The sequence below is a fragment of the Panthera tigris genome, chromosome C1, assembly GCF_018350195.1.
Source record: "Panthera tigris isolate Pti1 chromosome C1, P.tigris_Pti1_mat1.1, whole genome shotgun sequence".
NCBI lineage: Eukaryota > Metazoa > Chordata > Mammalia > Carnivora > Felidae > Panthera > Panthera tigris.
The window spans coordinates 167,838,046-167,852,319 of record NC_056667.1 but is presented as its reverse complement, the minus strand read 5'-3'; the positions used below and the strand labels follow the sequence as shown (position 1 = coordinate 167,852,319).

General features: G+C 37.3%; 1 protein-coding gene across 3 annotated transcripts in view; it reads right to left on the bottom strand.

Annotated features, from left to right (window-relative positions):
* The window catches only part of ITGA4 (integrin subunit alpha 4), a 90,220-nt gene that overhangs the window by 50,636 nt on the left and 25,310 nt on the right, over positions 1-14,274 (bottom strand). For 2 of the 3 annotated variants that reach the window (XM_007083914.3, XM_042994841.1), the window contains 7 exons: positions 13,883-13,945; positions 13,656-13,793; positions 9,731-9,842; positions 3,660-3,754; positions 2,260-2,350; positions 1,636-1,681; positions 1,111-1,265 (listed from right to left, as the gene is read on the bottom strand). In XM_007083914.3, the coding sequence (XP_007083976.2) occupies positions 1,111-1,265; positions 1,636-1,681; positions 2,260-2,350; positions 3,660-3,754; positions 9,731-9,842; positions 13,656-13,793; positions 13,883-13,945 (700 nt within the window). The remainder of the gene's footprint in view (positions 1-1,110; positions 1,266-1,635; positions 1,682-2,259; positions 2,351-3,659; positions 3,755-9,730; positions 9,843-13,655; positions 13,794-13,882; positions 13,946-14,274) is intronic. The other variant, XM_042994842.1, reaches the window with a different exon arrangement.

Sequence of the window (14,274 nt, the reverse complement as noted above, 5' to 3'; positions counted from 1 at the left end):
TAAAGGGAGATAGTCGTATCAATTCAACGTCTGTCTTTCAGCTAATCCATCAATTTGTCTGTGTTACTGGGGTCATGCCCTGAAAATGCCACTTCTTGTAACCAGGTTAAAGTTTTGCCCACTTTCCTACTACTGTATGCCTAGCCAGGACTTTTGCGGTGCACTATGAAAAGTGAGTCTGTTCTAAAGTAGATACACTAAGCTCATTCTATACCTCTCATTACAGGCTGATTCAGAAGGAGATTTCTATTACATATCCATAGTTTGATTCAGTGTATTTGCTGCCCTTTGTGATGTTTAGATGATGAGAGTCTGCAGGGCCATGAATACAATCAACTCTGGGTAGGTCCTGGGTGGCTCATGAAGTTTATCTAATTTTAATGTCCAGATAATAAACCCAAGTATGCCACTCTCCTACCATTGGCTAGTTTCATTAGTAGTTATTCTAATACTAGCTTAAGTGTAACATAATTAGGAACATAACCTGCTAGAAAAAATTTAATGTGCATAAAGTCACATATATGTGATTTGAGATTAACCACAATTTTGCATGAGCCCTATCAATACTCTCTTCTCCAGAGCGGGCAACTGAGAGCTACCTATATAAAGGGAATGGACATGGCTCTCAGAAGCTGACAGTCATAGGAAATCCTCAAGAGATGTGTGTTACTTATGAAAATTGAAATCAACGTCTACGTTTGAGATAAGCTTCTTCACGCACTCAAAAGACAAAATATAAAGAGAACAATCTCCCTCTCAGGACTTCCAATTTAAGCCAGCTCCAGCTGTGAAAGGAGCCCAGTTAAACAAAGAAGAAGCTGTGGTAATGTTCTTTCTATTCTAAAGATATTTCATATATTAAGCTCAGTTTAGCTCACCCCAATACAGCAAGGTGATACTCCTGATTTACTTCTTGTCATAATTTTCAGAAAACTATATACAGCCTCTTACTGTTGCCCACTCATTGGTTAGAGTAACTTGAGAATCCAAAAGATGAGGCAGAAAGGAGTATTCACCTCTAAGGTGAAACAATGTCAGGGCTCAGAAGACGACCATGAGATTAATGAGTGAAGTACACACTCAGGGTAAATTCTGTAAGGCCATCCTTACCAATATAACCTGGAACCTCTTTGCCCTTGTATGAGAAACAGAGTGTTAGATCCATGCACACAGAAGGCAATCCATTTTCAACACAGTCAAAATTTGTTCTATTTACTGACTCAGGATGTTTTAAAGAAGCTTCAACAATCACTACGGGTCTTGTCCTAAGAAGGAAATAAAATTAACAATATTACTTTTCCTTTAGAAAAAATTGGATTTGTTTTTTCAGTTTCCATTGACCAAGTAACTTCATGAAACTGCCTTATTAGTAGTAAGTGCATATATACTCAATTACATTTCTGTGAATGAATCAAGAGAAATTTTCATTTGAGTTTCTAAAAATACTGGCTTTGCCTGAGGATTTAATTATAATAGCCACGTAAGATGGAAATACAATCCTAAAGTTCAATAAAATTTCGTAATACCAAGAAAAAAGCATTATGAGGTCACCACCACTGCCAATTTTAAAAACTGCCTCCCATCATTTACAATTAAGCCCAATTGTCATTAAGCAGTGAAATGCATCAACCTTACCTCAGCAACACAGCAGAATCAGACCGAAAAGCACCAACTGCCACATCTGGAGGATGAAAAACAACAGATTAATGAACATCATTAGTCAAAGAGAATTGCTTTCCAGCCACAAATACCTATGTATCACCTTATGACTATATCAAAACACTATTTACAGAAAATTAATTACAAAAGATATACTTACATCTTAGGATTCATTCCACATTTATCTGAGTCTATTCATCTGTAATAACATTCATCCCTTTACAATGTAAACAAACTTTATGATAAAAACTTATAAAGTTTACTAAAAAATTCAATGTTTAGACTACACATAGTCACCCAGGAATCTCCTCTCAAGGTACAAAAAAGTGTCTTTTTTTCCAGCACCTCATGTTTGATTTTCATGGGTGCCTTTCATTTTTTCAAGAACAAGGAATAAAATGTCAAGTAACTAACACGGTACAACTGACTAATTATTTGATCATTTCTGACCCATCCTTGCATTCAAAAAAGCTTTAAAAAGGAAAGAAACAAATTACCAGTAAATTAGGACTTTTCCATACCAGTTCTATGTACTTTGTAATAAGGCAACACCCCAATAGAGCTCATTTCAATTTATGAAATAGTCAATTTAATACTCACCTACATATCCATTATTATCTGCATCAATTTGTCCAGATATAGACTGTCCAAACATACTTAATGATTGGCTGATTTGAAGTCCTTCAATTCTCTGAAAAATCGGTAAGTAGGAAGCAGTTTTTTAACACTCAAATATCTCAAAGAATATCTCAAAGCAGCAACGATCTAGTTAAATCATGAGCCTTACAACACCTAGGCACATTTAGTAACAAAATGCATTTAAGTCAAATACTTGCATCTAAAAGAAATGAAAGTTGCCAGCTTGAGCTGGGCAGATAGCATCTATTTTTTGCCAAGAAAAAAAATCACTTTCTGACTAGAAAAAGTCACAAAGAGAAAATTATACAGAAGGGATCTTAAACAGTCCTGACTCTCTCTCTCCCCAGTCTTCTTTCAGGCTTTGTATTTATTTCCCTACTACTCAGGCTTATGATGAAAGCCACCCCATTTGGCCAGATTGCTTCCTAGCATGTGACAACTGACATCAGACACGTGTTTCCTATTCCATATGTCTAATTTCACATCCGGATAGATTTATTCGTGTCTGGCCACTATTCATACTAAGAAAGTCAATAGTTTTTACTAGACAAGTACAGAGGTTTCATGTTCAATATGGAGAACCATTTACCTATTTTGCTCAATCAAGAATAACAGTATTAGCTAATATTTCCACAAAAAGATCTTTGGAAAAACTTTTCTTCTCTGCATACGTATGGAGTGTTTCCTATACACTGAAATATCCCGATTTATCGAAAGACAAAAGTCAAGTCTGAGTTAGACCAGGGAACTTTAATAAAAGCTCCCATCTTGCGGCTGCTTCCCGAAAGAATCAGAGTATCATGAGTTTGCTCTCCCTGTGTGACCTCCCTGAAACATGGGGCTTTAGGCACACTGCAAGACACAGTTAATCAAATCCACATGGGCTTATCTGAAAGAGTACGGATACTATCTCAGAACATAAATTTGATGGAATGCAGAGGAAATATTTTTTTTTTCAGTTTATTTATTTTGAGAGCAAGAGAGAGAGCACGCATGCATGTGTGTGAGGGAGGCAGGGGCAGAGAGAGAGGTAGGAAGAGAATCCCAAGAAATCACTACCTGAACCGAAATCAAGAGGTGGAGGCACCCAACAGCCCCCAGAGGAAATCCTTACTAGATTAAATACAAACTAGAATGGATGTGAACCAGAACTCCTAGTTATGGAGAAAACATGTGATTCCAAAGAGTTATTAATGACCTTCAAAATGAGACCAACTACTGTTATTACAAGAAAAAGGGTGAAATAGAATACATTAAGTACTTGAAAGAGGAAATTAAGAAAAATAAATCTACGTTAACCCTGGAAGTTTCAGGAACCGTTTATCATCAATGCTTCTCTTGAAAGCAGAATAGTACCCCACCTGTGAGAACGTTGGTGAGACCCCATCTGCTCGGCCGTTGTAAATATAAATAGCACCTCTCAAGCCATCTTCCTGTGGAGCTCCAATTGCAACATCTGTTCAAGGATTTAAATGGCAGAAAAAATGAATTCTTAATAGAAAGAATGCAACTCTGAAGACTTTCATGCTACTTAGTTCATATCACATATGAAAGTTCCTTATCAAGAAATGAATACTCACTACACAGAAAACAAACACCACAAAATGCATCCGTCATCATAACAATGTGCAGAATGGTATAAAACAGTCTGTGCTTGGAAGAAGAGCAAATGGCTCTGAAAGACACTCTAGTAATGGTTAAGGGCCCAGCCTCTAGAGCCAAACCACCAAAGCATGACCCCCAGCAGGGCCCTCTTCTTAACCTCTCTGTGTCTCAGTTCCTTCACAGATAGCCTGGGATCATGAGAGAACTCACCCTCAGCATAGGACATAACTCATGTACAGTGCTTAGAGCAGACCTGAGCACATAATAAATTATCATCTGTGAATATTATAACCATAAGAGTCCTTGTTTTGAGCTCTGGGTTTTACTTTATTTGCAAAATGACCTCTAAATTCCTGTTCTAATGAAAGTAATTAAGGTATTTGTTAAGAACATCTGTATCCACCCACCCATGTATAAACATGCAAACTGGATTTCGGAAACTGAATTTGTTCTGTAAAGTAATGACTACATCATCTTTATGACTTTATGGAGATTCGTATCAGGTTATGATGCCAAGAGAAAAAATAAAAGAGTTCATCAACTGACATAAGCAAAAGAAAACAAACTAGGAATGACATGATTGCTTAAGGGCCATAAATATACAACACATAGGAGAAAAATAATTTTCTACAGCTGCAAGAGCATTTCATTAGTTTTACATTTATTTGGGTTTAGTCATAGGTTCATTTACATGCAATGTTTTCTTATTACTTTCATAGAAACCCAAAATACAGGAAGTTTGCTTTCATGATAGTCAATACTTCTTAGTTTATCAGATCTGAAACCTTTTTAACAGCTACGGTGGTAATTGCTGACTGCTAGTTCAATGAGAATAAATACCTCTTTGATATGATTCTATGCCAAATGCTGTACAATTTCTAATAGCATCTAAAAGTAAATAATAGACATAATTTATATATATATTGTTTAAACATAATAAGGTCGCGCTCTTTTGACTTGTGCCAGTTATTTTAAATCCTCATGTGCAATAACACCCATTTGTTGATTTATTCAGTGGAAAACTATTGAGCACCTACTGTATTCTGGGCATTTGACAGAAACCAGCCATACAGGAGAGGGCCATGAAAAGGGAGTGCGGTCTAGCACGGAAGAAGAGAACGTAAAACCAGAATACAAGCACCACATATGAGAAGGTGGTAGAAATGAGGAAAGGCTTCACATAGAAGAGGACACCCAAGCCAAGATTAAAGTAGTGACAGGTCATAGCCAGGTGAGAAAAAAAAAAAAAAAAAGGGGTAAAGGCAGTTTAGACGGAGACAATAGCCTGCATCATGACAGTGGACTAAGGGGCAGCATGGGACACAGGAACAATGGCAATGAGTTTGAAATAGCTGGAGCCATACCTGTGCAAACTAAATACTCACAGGTACATAAGGGGAAGGAGTGGGAAGGAAGAGAGAGAAGGAGAGAGGAAGAGGGAGGTAAGGGAAGGAGTGGGGGGAAAGCATTCCGTGGCCACTGAAGGCAAGACCTGTCATGGATCTCAGTAGTCAGGGTTGGTTTATACTTCAACTACTATGGCTACATCATTAGTAAACTAGAGTCCTGGATCTTCATTCTCGATGATACGTAAAGCTAATGAGCCTGGGGCTATGAAGCTGTTGACACACAGAAATTCTCGCGATAAGTCACTAGCACTAGTGATGTAAGGCACAAGTCTTGACAGAATACAGATGTGCCCTTTCAAATGAAATATAAAAAAGCCCAAATCAATGTCATTTCAAGCAGAAGACTTGTGGACTATATTCAGTTTTTTCCTTTCTTATATATAGATCCAAATTCTTATTTCCTAGGATTACATTTGGATCTGTTACAGAACATACTAAATGTTAGCAAATGTTACAGGAATAAGGAAAATACGTATTATTAATAATGTTTTTTTCATGCCTATCCAAGTCAGTTTGGGACACAACATATAGAGCAAAACACTGACAATTTTTAGAACATTTTATTTCATTGTTAGTGCAAACTGTAACAATTATTAGCATAATCAAAATAATTTTAACATCAGCTAACAATGGAAATAAACACAATTTTATTATAATGCAGGCACTGTAAGTAGGGGCTTTTCTCATGTAACTCTTAAACGTTATCAAATAAGTACTTTTTGATTCCAACTTGGATGAGGAAACTGAGGCACAGAGTGTAACTTGCTAAAGGGCACAGAGCTAAGATATGAAGAAGCTGGGATATAAGCACTGCGGTCTGGCTCCCAGAGCCTGTGTTCACCCATCAACCATGCTCTACGGAATCATGAACACTACAGACTATCTCCAGTGTTTTCCTTTCTGCAAACTCCTGCAGTCAAAAGAACTGCTCAATTAATGATATGATAATATATCAACATTTCAGGGGCACATAAATACACAGCTTATACTTCATTATGGCTCTGCTTAAAAAATATTCAAACATACAGTCTAGAAGTCAATGCTCAAGGTGAAAAAACTTAAGCCAAAATATAAGTGGTTTTTCCGTATCAATTTTATGGATGAAATCCAAAATGCTGTCAGTTGTGTCCATCATGTAGGTTTATTCATGTACCTATTCCCTAACTTCCTCACACTCTTGATGAGATTTTTATGCTGGACTCTTGCCAAATTGGTTATCTCCTTAGAAAATGGCCTGCATTGCTTTTCTAAGTACACAGGAAATTCAGCCTGATTTTTCCTATTGAATTAAAAAAAGAAAAAGGACAGGATATAATGAATGCAAAAATAACTTGTCTCCTCTACAAAGCACCACGAAAGTGTGAATAGTAAGGACTTTAAGTCTGTTTGCATCTATGACTGGATGTGGAAGGAAAAAGAACAGGTGAGATTTTCATCCCCTTTCTACACAATCCCACACACTGCCATGAACAAAAAGTAACTTCACCCATCTACTCCAGAATAATTAAATAAAATAGAAGATGCGGTAAAAGAATAGGGAAACAAAGAAATACAAGACAAGGTTCCTTGCTTTCTCACCTAGGCAGATATGGTAGAGAAGAATTAAAAACCTCAGTGAAGAAGTACAACACACTGAGCCCACTTGCAAATCAGCACAGTCTTGTTAAGATCGAAAACGTGCAAAGTGCTTACTCATTGGCAAAAATAAAAGGCTACCTTGGCCATAAAAAAAGAAATTAATCCTGCCATTTGTGGTAACATGTATGAACTCAGGGCATTTTACTCAGTGAAATAAGTCAGAGAAAGACTAACACGGTAGGATCTCACTTTTACATGTGGAATCTAAAAAAAATCAGACTCACAGAAACAGATCAGATTGGTGGTTGCCAGAGTTGAGGGGTAGGGGGAATTGGGTGAAAAGGTCAAGGTACAAACTTCTAGTTCTAAGATACAGTTCTGGAGATGCAAGGTACAGTGTAATGACTAGAGTGAACGATATTGTATCATCTATTTCAAAGTTGCTAAGAGAGTAGATCTTAAGTCATCACAAGGAAAAAAAATTAACTGTGAGGGAATAGATGTTAACTAGATGCAAGGTGGTAATCATTCTGTACTACATCCATATATTAGGTCATTCTGTTGTATACCTTCAACTTACACGATGTATTTCAGTCACATCTCAATAAAACTAAAAAAAAAAAATTAGAACTGATAAAGTAGAAAAAGATAAACAAGCATGCACTGAAGTGAATCATCATTAATAGAGTCACTAAATGTAAATATGAGGTAAATTATAAATGAAATTGTAATAGCACAAAAATATACTGAAATATGAGACATAATCATTTGAATAGAATCCTAAATCATATAATCATATGTGTTTGAATAGAACACATAAAGCCATTACCTTTAGGAGTCAAGAGCCGAAGACTTTAGGACACAAAGTGCTGTCTGAAACCTAGGTTCTCACATGCAGTCTGGAAGACCGCCTCGTACCCCCAAGGTCTCCCCTAGTTCCTCTTCCTAAGTCCCATAGACAGAACACTTTCTGTCCTTCACACGCCACTGGAAAACTGCCTGGGATTCTCCTCACTACAGGAGTAATGTCCATGACCTTTTTACCACTATATCTGATTTTAAGAATTCAGGTTTGTCATTGACATTTTGATGCCACCAAAAAAAAAAAAAAAAAAAAAAAAAAAAAATCACTTCCCATGTACACTCGCCCATGTTTTATTTTAGTGCATTCAAAACAGCAAATGGTCTTCCTCAAATGTGTCAATTAAAACAAGATGTATAAGGAATCATAACAAAGTAAGTATCTTACTGAATGATTTTCTTTTTCAAGGAAAGAACTGCATTATCTCATAATATCAATGAAATGTCAAGATGCATAAACATGGCTTTATCCATATATATTTATTAGGTAAATTCCCTAAATTTCACCACTTAAGGTTTTTTTAATGTCTTAATTTTATATTCCATTTGATTTTAAAATTATAGAAAAGGGTGTCACTATTTCTTTTATTTACATTTATTATGGCATATACTCTCCACCTGGCATGGTACATCTGACACCAAGTAAGTGCTCAATAAACATCAGAATTGCTGACTCTTGTGAAGTACAGCATAATAAAACCTTATAGAAGTTTTAATGTAAAGCTTACATGTAACCATAACCTTAAAAATATATACTTAATTTCCTTTATTTTTAATAAGATAGTAAAACTCTAGAAATGGTAATATTTGTGTACCAAATTATACTCTTACATTTAATAGAGTCCATATATTCAATATGTGATATCTATTCAATGTATATTCAAAGTATTCAAAATATATAGTCAGTAACCCACTAACTTTCTTCTTGAAGACCAACACATTTTATTTTTTTAATGTTTATTTATTATTGACAGAGAGAAAGAGACAGAGCATGAGTGGGAGAGGGTCAGAGAGGGAGGGAGACACAGAATCTGAAGCAGGCTCCAGGCTCTGAGCTGTCAGCACAGGGCCCAACACAGGGCTCGAACTCACAGACTGCAAGATCATGACCTGAGCCAAAGTCGGATGCTCAACCAACTGAGCCACCCAGGCGCCCCAAAGACCAACACATTTTAAACAATTAGAGTGAAGCCTTTTGGCGTAAGAGGTATTAAAAATAAGCGAGAACTTATAGTACTCCCTCATCTATTTCCTGTATCCAACTCAGTTTCAACTTATTACCATATACCAATTGCTAATGATTACATTAAGATAGACAATTCTGAGCCCTGAAAATATCAAATACTTATTTGCTGAACTCTACAAATTGCACACCCTCCTTTCAAACCCATTCATCATCCTATGCACAATTTTACCAGACTTGGTTACCATTCCGTATTAGACTGACAAAAGTAAATTTTAAGAGGAAAGGCTGGTAGACACAGGTTTTTCAACAGCAGGGCTGATATCCAGGCAATAGGCACAGTTATGACAGAACTATCTAGTGCATTAGGGAGTGGCTTCCATATAAGTTGGTCAATAGCCAATATTACTGGGTCTGCCAGCTGTCCCTCACTATTGCTAAGCGTGCTCTCCTGCCATTTACCAAATCGTCCCACAACGTAGCACCTGAACAAGGGATGCCTGGCACAACGGGGTCTTCTAGAACCCTGCTCCAGCTCTGCAGCCAGCCTCTGCTGGGTCTTGTCAGTGTCTTTACTGTACATAGAGTTAAATAGCCTGGTCTAATGAGTCTGCAATCAATTAAGAATAATTAACCAATGAGGAGAAGTCAGGTATAACACCAAAAAGAAAATGAGCTTAGCATAACATTTTGGCTCCATTTTCTATAGAAAGGCAAACAAAACTCCAATCATATTATCTTCCATGTTCCATTTTAAAAGCAGAAGTCAAGTACCAAATTAGATACTTTTCATTACCTTCAAAGCCATCATTATCAAGGTCTCCAAGATTAACAATAGATTCCCCAAATCTTGCAGCATATTTGTCACTTCCAAGGAGCTCTGTTTCCATTTCGTTCATTACTGCTCCCTAGACAGAAAAGGGGGGAAAAGATGTCATTATAACCCTCTCTGACAACTTTACACATGATTTACTGTTGTAATTGGATATGGATTTTTTCTAATGCTTCAAACAAGTTGGACAAACTACAGACTGAGCTTTAGTACACACATCTCCGTTCCATTCAATAAATATTTATCAAGTATGTCAACACATATAATAGTATGATTAGAGCTCAGAGGACATAAAAATTGTCGAACTCATGATCCCTGGCTTTGAAAATCCAATAAATCATTTTGATAATTCAATTTAGCAAATATTTATTGAGTTCCTACTAAAGGCAATGCACTGTGCAAAGAGGAAAGAGGCGAAGGAGGACCAAGCAGTGTGTGTAGGAGACAGTCTCCCCTTCCTGAAGAAGCCCAGTTACATGGAAGGCTTAGCACAAACATGGAAATGACTGAGAAGCACAGACTGCTTTGTATTATCAAGAACAGCATATCTAACTGTAAAAGCAAGGAGAGATTTCATAAGAGATGGTATTCAATGTGGCTACTGAAGGATGGACATAATTTTAATATGCAGAGAATACAATCAGCAAAACAAATTTCCAAAGAATTTGGCTGTTATGAATGGTATGTAGAATGAAGGAGACAAAAACAAAACAAAACAAAACAAAAAACTGAAGTGTCATGGTGTGGAATTTTGAATACTGAGGGAAATTTACTTCCATTTAGGGAACAGGAAGCCACTGAAGGCTTCTGAGTTCAGGAGTTGGCACAACAGAAGCTAGCCTTGAGCCTTATCCTAGCGGCAATGAAACATGGATTGGTCAACTGCTATCTCTTAAGTTGAAAGATGAGTTATTACAAGGAGACATTCAGGGGCACCTGGGTGGCTCAGTCGGCTAAGCCTCTGACTTGAGGTCAGCTCAGGTCATGATCTCACAGTTCGTGAGTGTGAGCCCCTCATCAGGCTCTGTGATGACAGCTCAGGGCCTGGAGCCTGCTTCGGATTCTGTGTTTCTCTTTCTCTCTCTCTCTCTCTGCCCCTCCTCTGCTTGTGCTCTCTCAAAAATAAATTAAAAGAAAAAAAAAAAAAAACAACAAGGAGACGTTCAATAATGTTACAATAATGAGCCACTGCAGTAACAACTGTCAGACCTCTTTCTAAACTCTGTCACTCCTTTGTACTAAGAAAAAAAAAAAAATCCATGCACTCATCATAGATCCTTTCCTCTTCTTAGTCTCTTCATCATCCCCTAATCACACAGGTTGTTTCCTTTTGATTATGAAACACCCTTCCACTTTTATTTTCCAACCAAACAACTCCTAAACTTAAATTCTTTACTCTCATGTTTGTGTCTTTTTTACACTTGAGGTCTTAGAGGTCAGAACTAAGATTATTCTCAGCTATTTCCATAGGTTTTGTTACATTTCAGATATTTGCTCAGTGTTTTTTTTTTTTAATGAATCATGTCTGCAGACAAAAATCACCGGCACCGAAAACAGAAATTATTTTATCAGGGAATAAGGGATGAAAAAGCTGGACTCCAAGGGAAATCCTAATTTAAAGAGAAGGGAGAATGGGCTCCAGAGAGGACGAGAAGGTATAGACCTAAAACAATAGAAAGGCACTAAAGTTCCACGAAGAGGGTTTCAAGAAGTAGTGATCACTCTTCAAGTATTCTCCAGTCAGAAAATGGTGACCTCTGGTGACCTCTAAGAATTATTTTCATAGAAGCAGGTGGAAGCAAGATTCATTCAAGTATCATTCTTCTTTCAGTTCATTCAGAAACAATTACTGAGCACCTATTTCTTCAGTCCTCTTTCAAACCCTAAAAACACAGCAGTAGAAAAACACTTCCAGGAGAAGATCAGACAGTACCAAGCCAAACTAATATATTGCCAGGCAGTGGTTAGTGCCATTTTAGAGAGGTAACAAATAGGAAGTAAGAAGGGAACAAAGAAAGAATAATCTAGGTCAGAAGGGTTAAAAACTGCAATCAGTTATGAAATTACCCCATGTTCAATAGTGGTGCCTCCAGGTAGGAATGAGGGAAGAACAAGAGGGTAGCCTAACGGGTACAGCTCCTTCCTTGCCCTTTAAATCAAAGGAACACACTTTCATTTGTTTTTCCCATTAGGATTGCTTAAGACTTCAATGAGGAAAAAAAGATCACATACTGCCTTATTGTAGGTGTATAGGATTACTTTTCAAGCTGTTTTCAAAAAGTTTAGTTTATAAACAAAAGTATGCATGATGAGAATGTAGCTAGTATAAGATGACCATTTATGAGTAGGGAAATGTGAAATATCTGTGCAAAAAAACCTAATGCTTGATATCACTGTTAAGGAGATATGCATGATCACTTTGTCGATGATATGCCTTGACTATTAAATTTAAGTGGAAACACAGTCTAGGGAATCCCAATTAACAACTTTGCTGCTCTGTGTTCGGAACTTTGAAAATCTTTTAACTGTATAAGACTATTCACTCTCAAATCAAAGTGTTTAGGCTAGTGCTTAATATAGGACCTTATCAAATGCTCTAAAACCATTGATTAAGACTACAAATACTTTCTTGAAACAGATTTTACTTTGTTGAATCCTGACCAAAATTGCTGTGCCTTAAGAAATTAGTCACTTTTCTCACAATTCCATTCTTTCTCTTAAATCAAAGGAACAGACCAAGAAGACTCCATCAAGGCCCTATCTATTCTTTGTTTTTATTTAATGCCAAGAAGACAGACTGGCAAGATAAGGTCAACAGAACTCTTTAAATTGAATTGTGAAGTGGTTAGTTTCTACTCCACAACATCTCCCATAATTTATAACTCAACCAGAAGCAGTAATTACTTGTACACCTACTGTATCTACTTTGGAATGAACTATGCCCATTTTTTAAAATGAGTGTTTATTTTTAAGAGAGAGACAGGGAAAGAAGGACAGAGCATAAGCTGGGGAGGGGCAGAGAGAGAGGGGGAAACACAGAATCCAAAGCAGGTTCTGGTATCTGAGCTGTCAGCACAGAGCCCAATGTGAGGCTCAAACCCACCAACTGTGAGATCATGACCTGAGCCCAAGTTGGATGTTTAACTGACTGAACTACCCAGGTGCCCTTTATATTCTTCAATTTTTTTTTTTAATGTTTATTTCTGAGACAGACAGGCACAGAGTGTGAGCAGGGAAGGGGCAGAGAGAGAGGGAGACACAGAATCTGAAGCAGGCTCCAGGCTCTGAGTGGTCAGCACAGAGCCCAACATGGGGCTTGAACCCACCAACTGTGAGATCATGACCTCAGCTGAAGCCAGACACTTAACTGACTGAGCCACCCGGGTGCCTCCCTTATATTCTTATATCAAGAATATCATCTACATAAATTGTGTAAATTAACATTTTATCCAAACACATCTTGTTTCCTATTCTTTTCAAATAAATTAAAAACATTTTCTACTTTATCTTCTACTTCTGATAATATTTGTAAGCAAAGACATTCACTACAGAACCAATGATAAATCTACATTTTGAGGGATAGATAAAAATCATTCTTTCAAATGAGATTTGCATTATAATAAAACTAAAAGAAACTTTACTTGAAATTCAAGAGGTCAGTAGAAAAACACCAGAACAACTAATCTCCTACTTCTGGAATGTCAAAATGGGACAGATTCCCACCAACCAGAATGTTCCATTTCATTTTTAGAGCATTAGTACAATAGCAGAGTTTCTACTTTCATCGGTAAAATAAGCCTAAGAATCTATAGCCTCAGAAGCCTGAACTAACTTCAGTTTGTATCATAATACAATAGACGGCCTGCAGCTGGTGAGTGATTGGACTTACTGAGCCAGAGTTGATATACACAAACACTCTGCCTTCCTCCCTGATGATGCTCTGCATGGGAGCTCCCACGAGGAGGTCTGAGAAGCCGTCTGCGTTGAGGTCCACGGCACAGACAGAAGCTCCAAAATAGGAGCCAAGCTGCCCAAAACAAACCAGATCCCGTCACTGAGAAGAGCAGCAGGGTGATTCACGAAAGCCCTCGGTGATACCAAAGGTGGAGACATTACCTTTTTACCTTTCATTTCATGTAAGATGTTTAGTTCTCTGGCCTCGATGCTGAATATGTATGCCTGCAATTAGGAACAGAGTTAGAAAAACTGAGACTGCTATCACGTTAAAAAAAAAAAAAAAATCCTCAGGTGATCAAAACATCAACGTTCACAACTTGTAACTGCCCAAAGAGTTAAAAAAACACAAAAATCCTTTTGGGTGTAATTCAAAAGCTTTAGGGAACCACATTCACATTAATATGCCTTCCTTGAACTATCTTCTCAGGGACTATGGTCTTGATCCCTTAGAGCACAAAGTGCTGTTTGCCTCACTTTCCAAAGTAAGGCTCAGAAAAGTTTAGTGATGTCCACACTACAATGGAACAAAAACCCAGAACCAGAAAGAACAT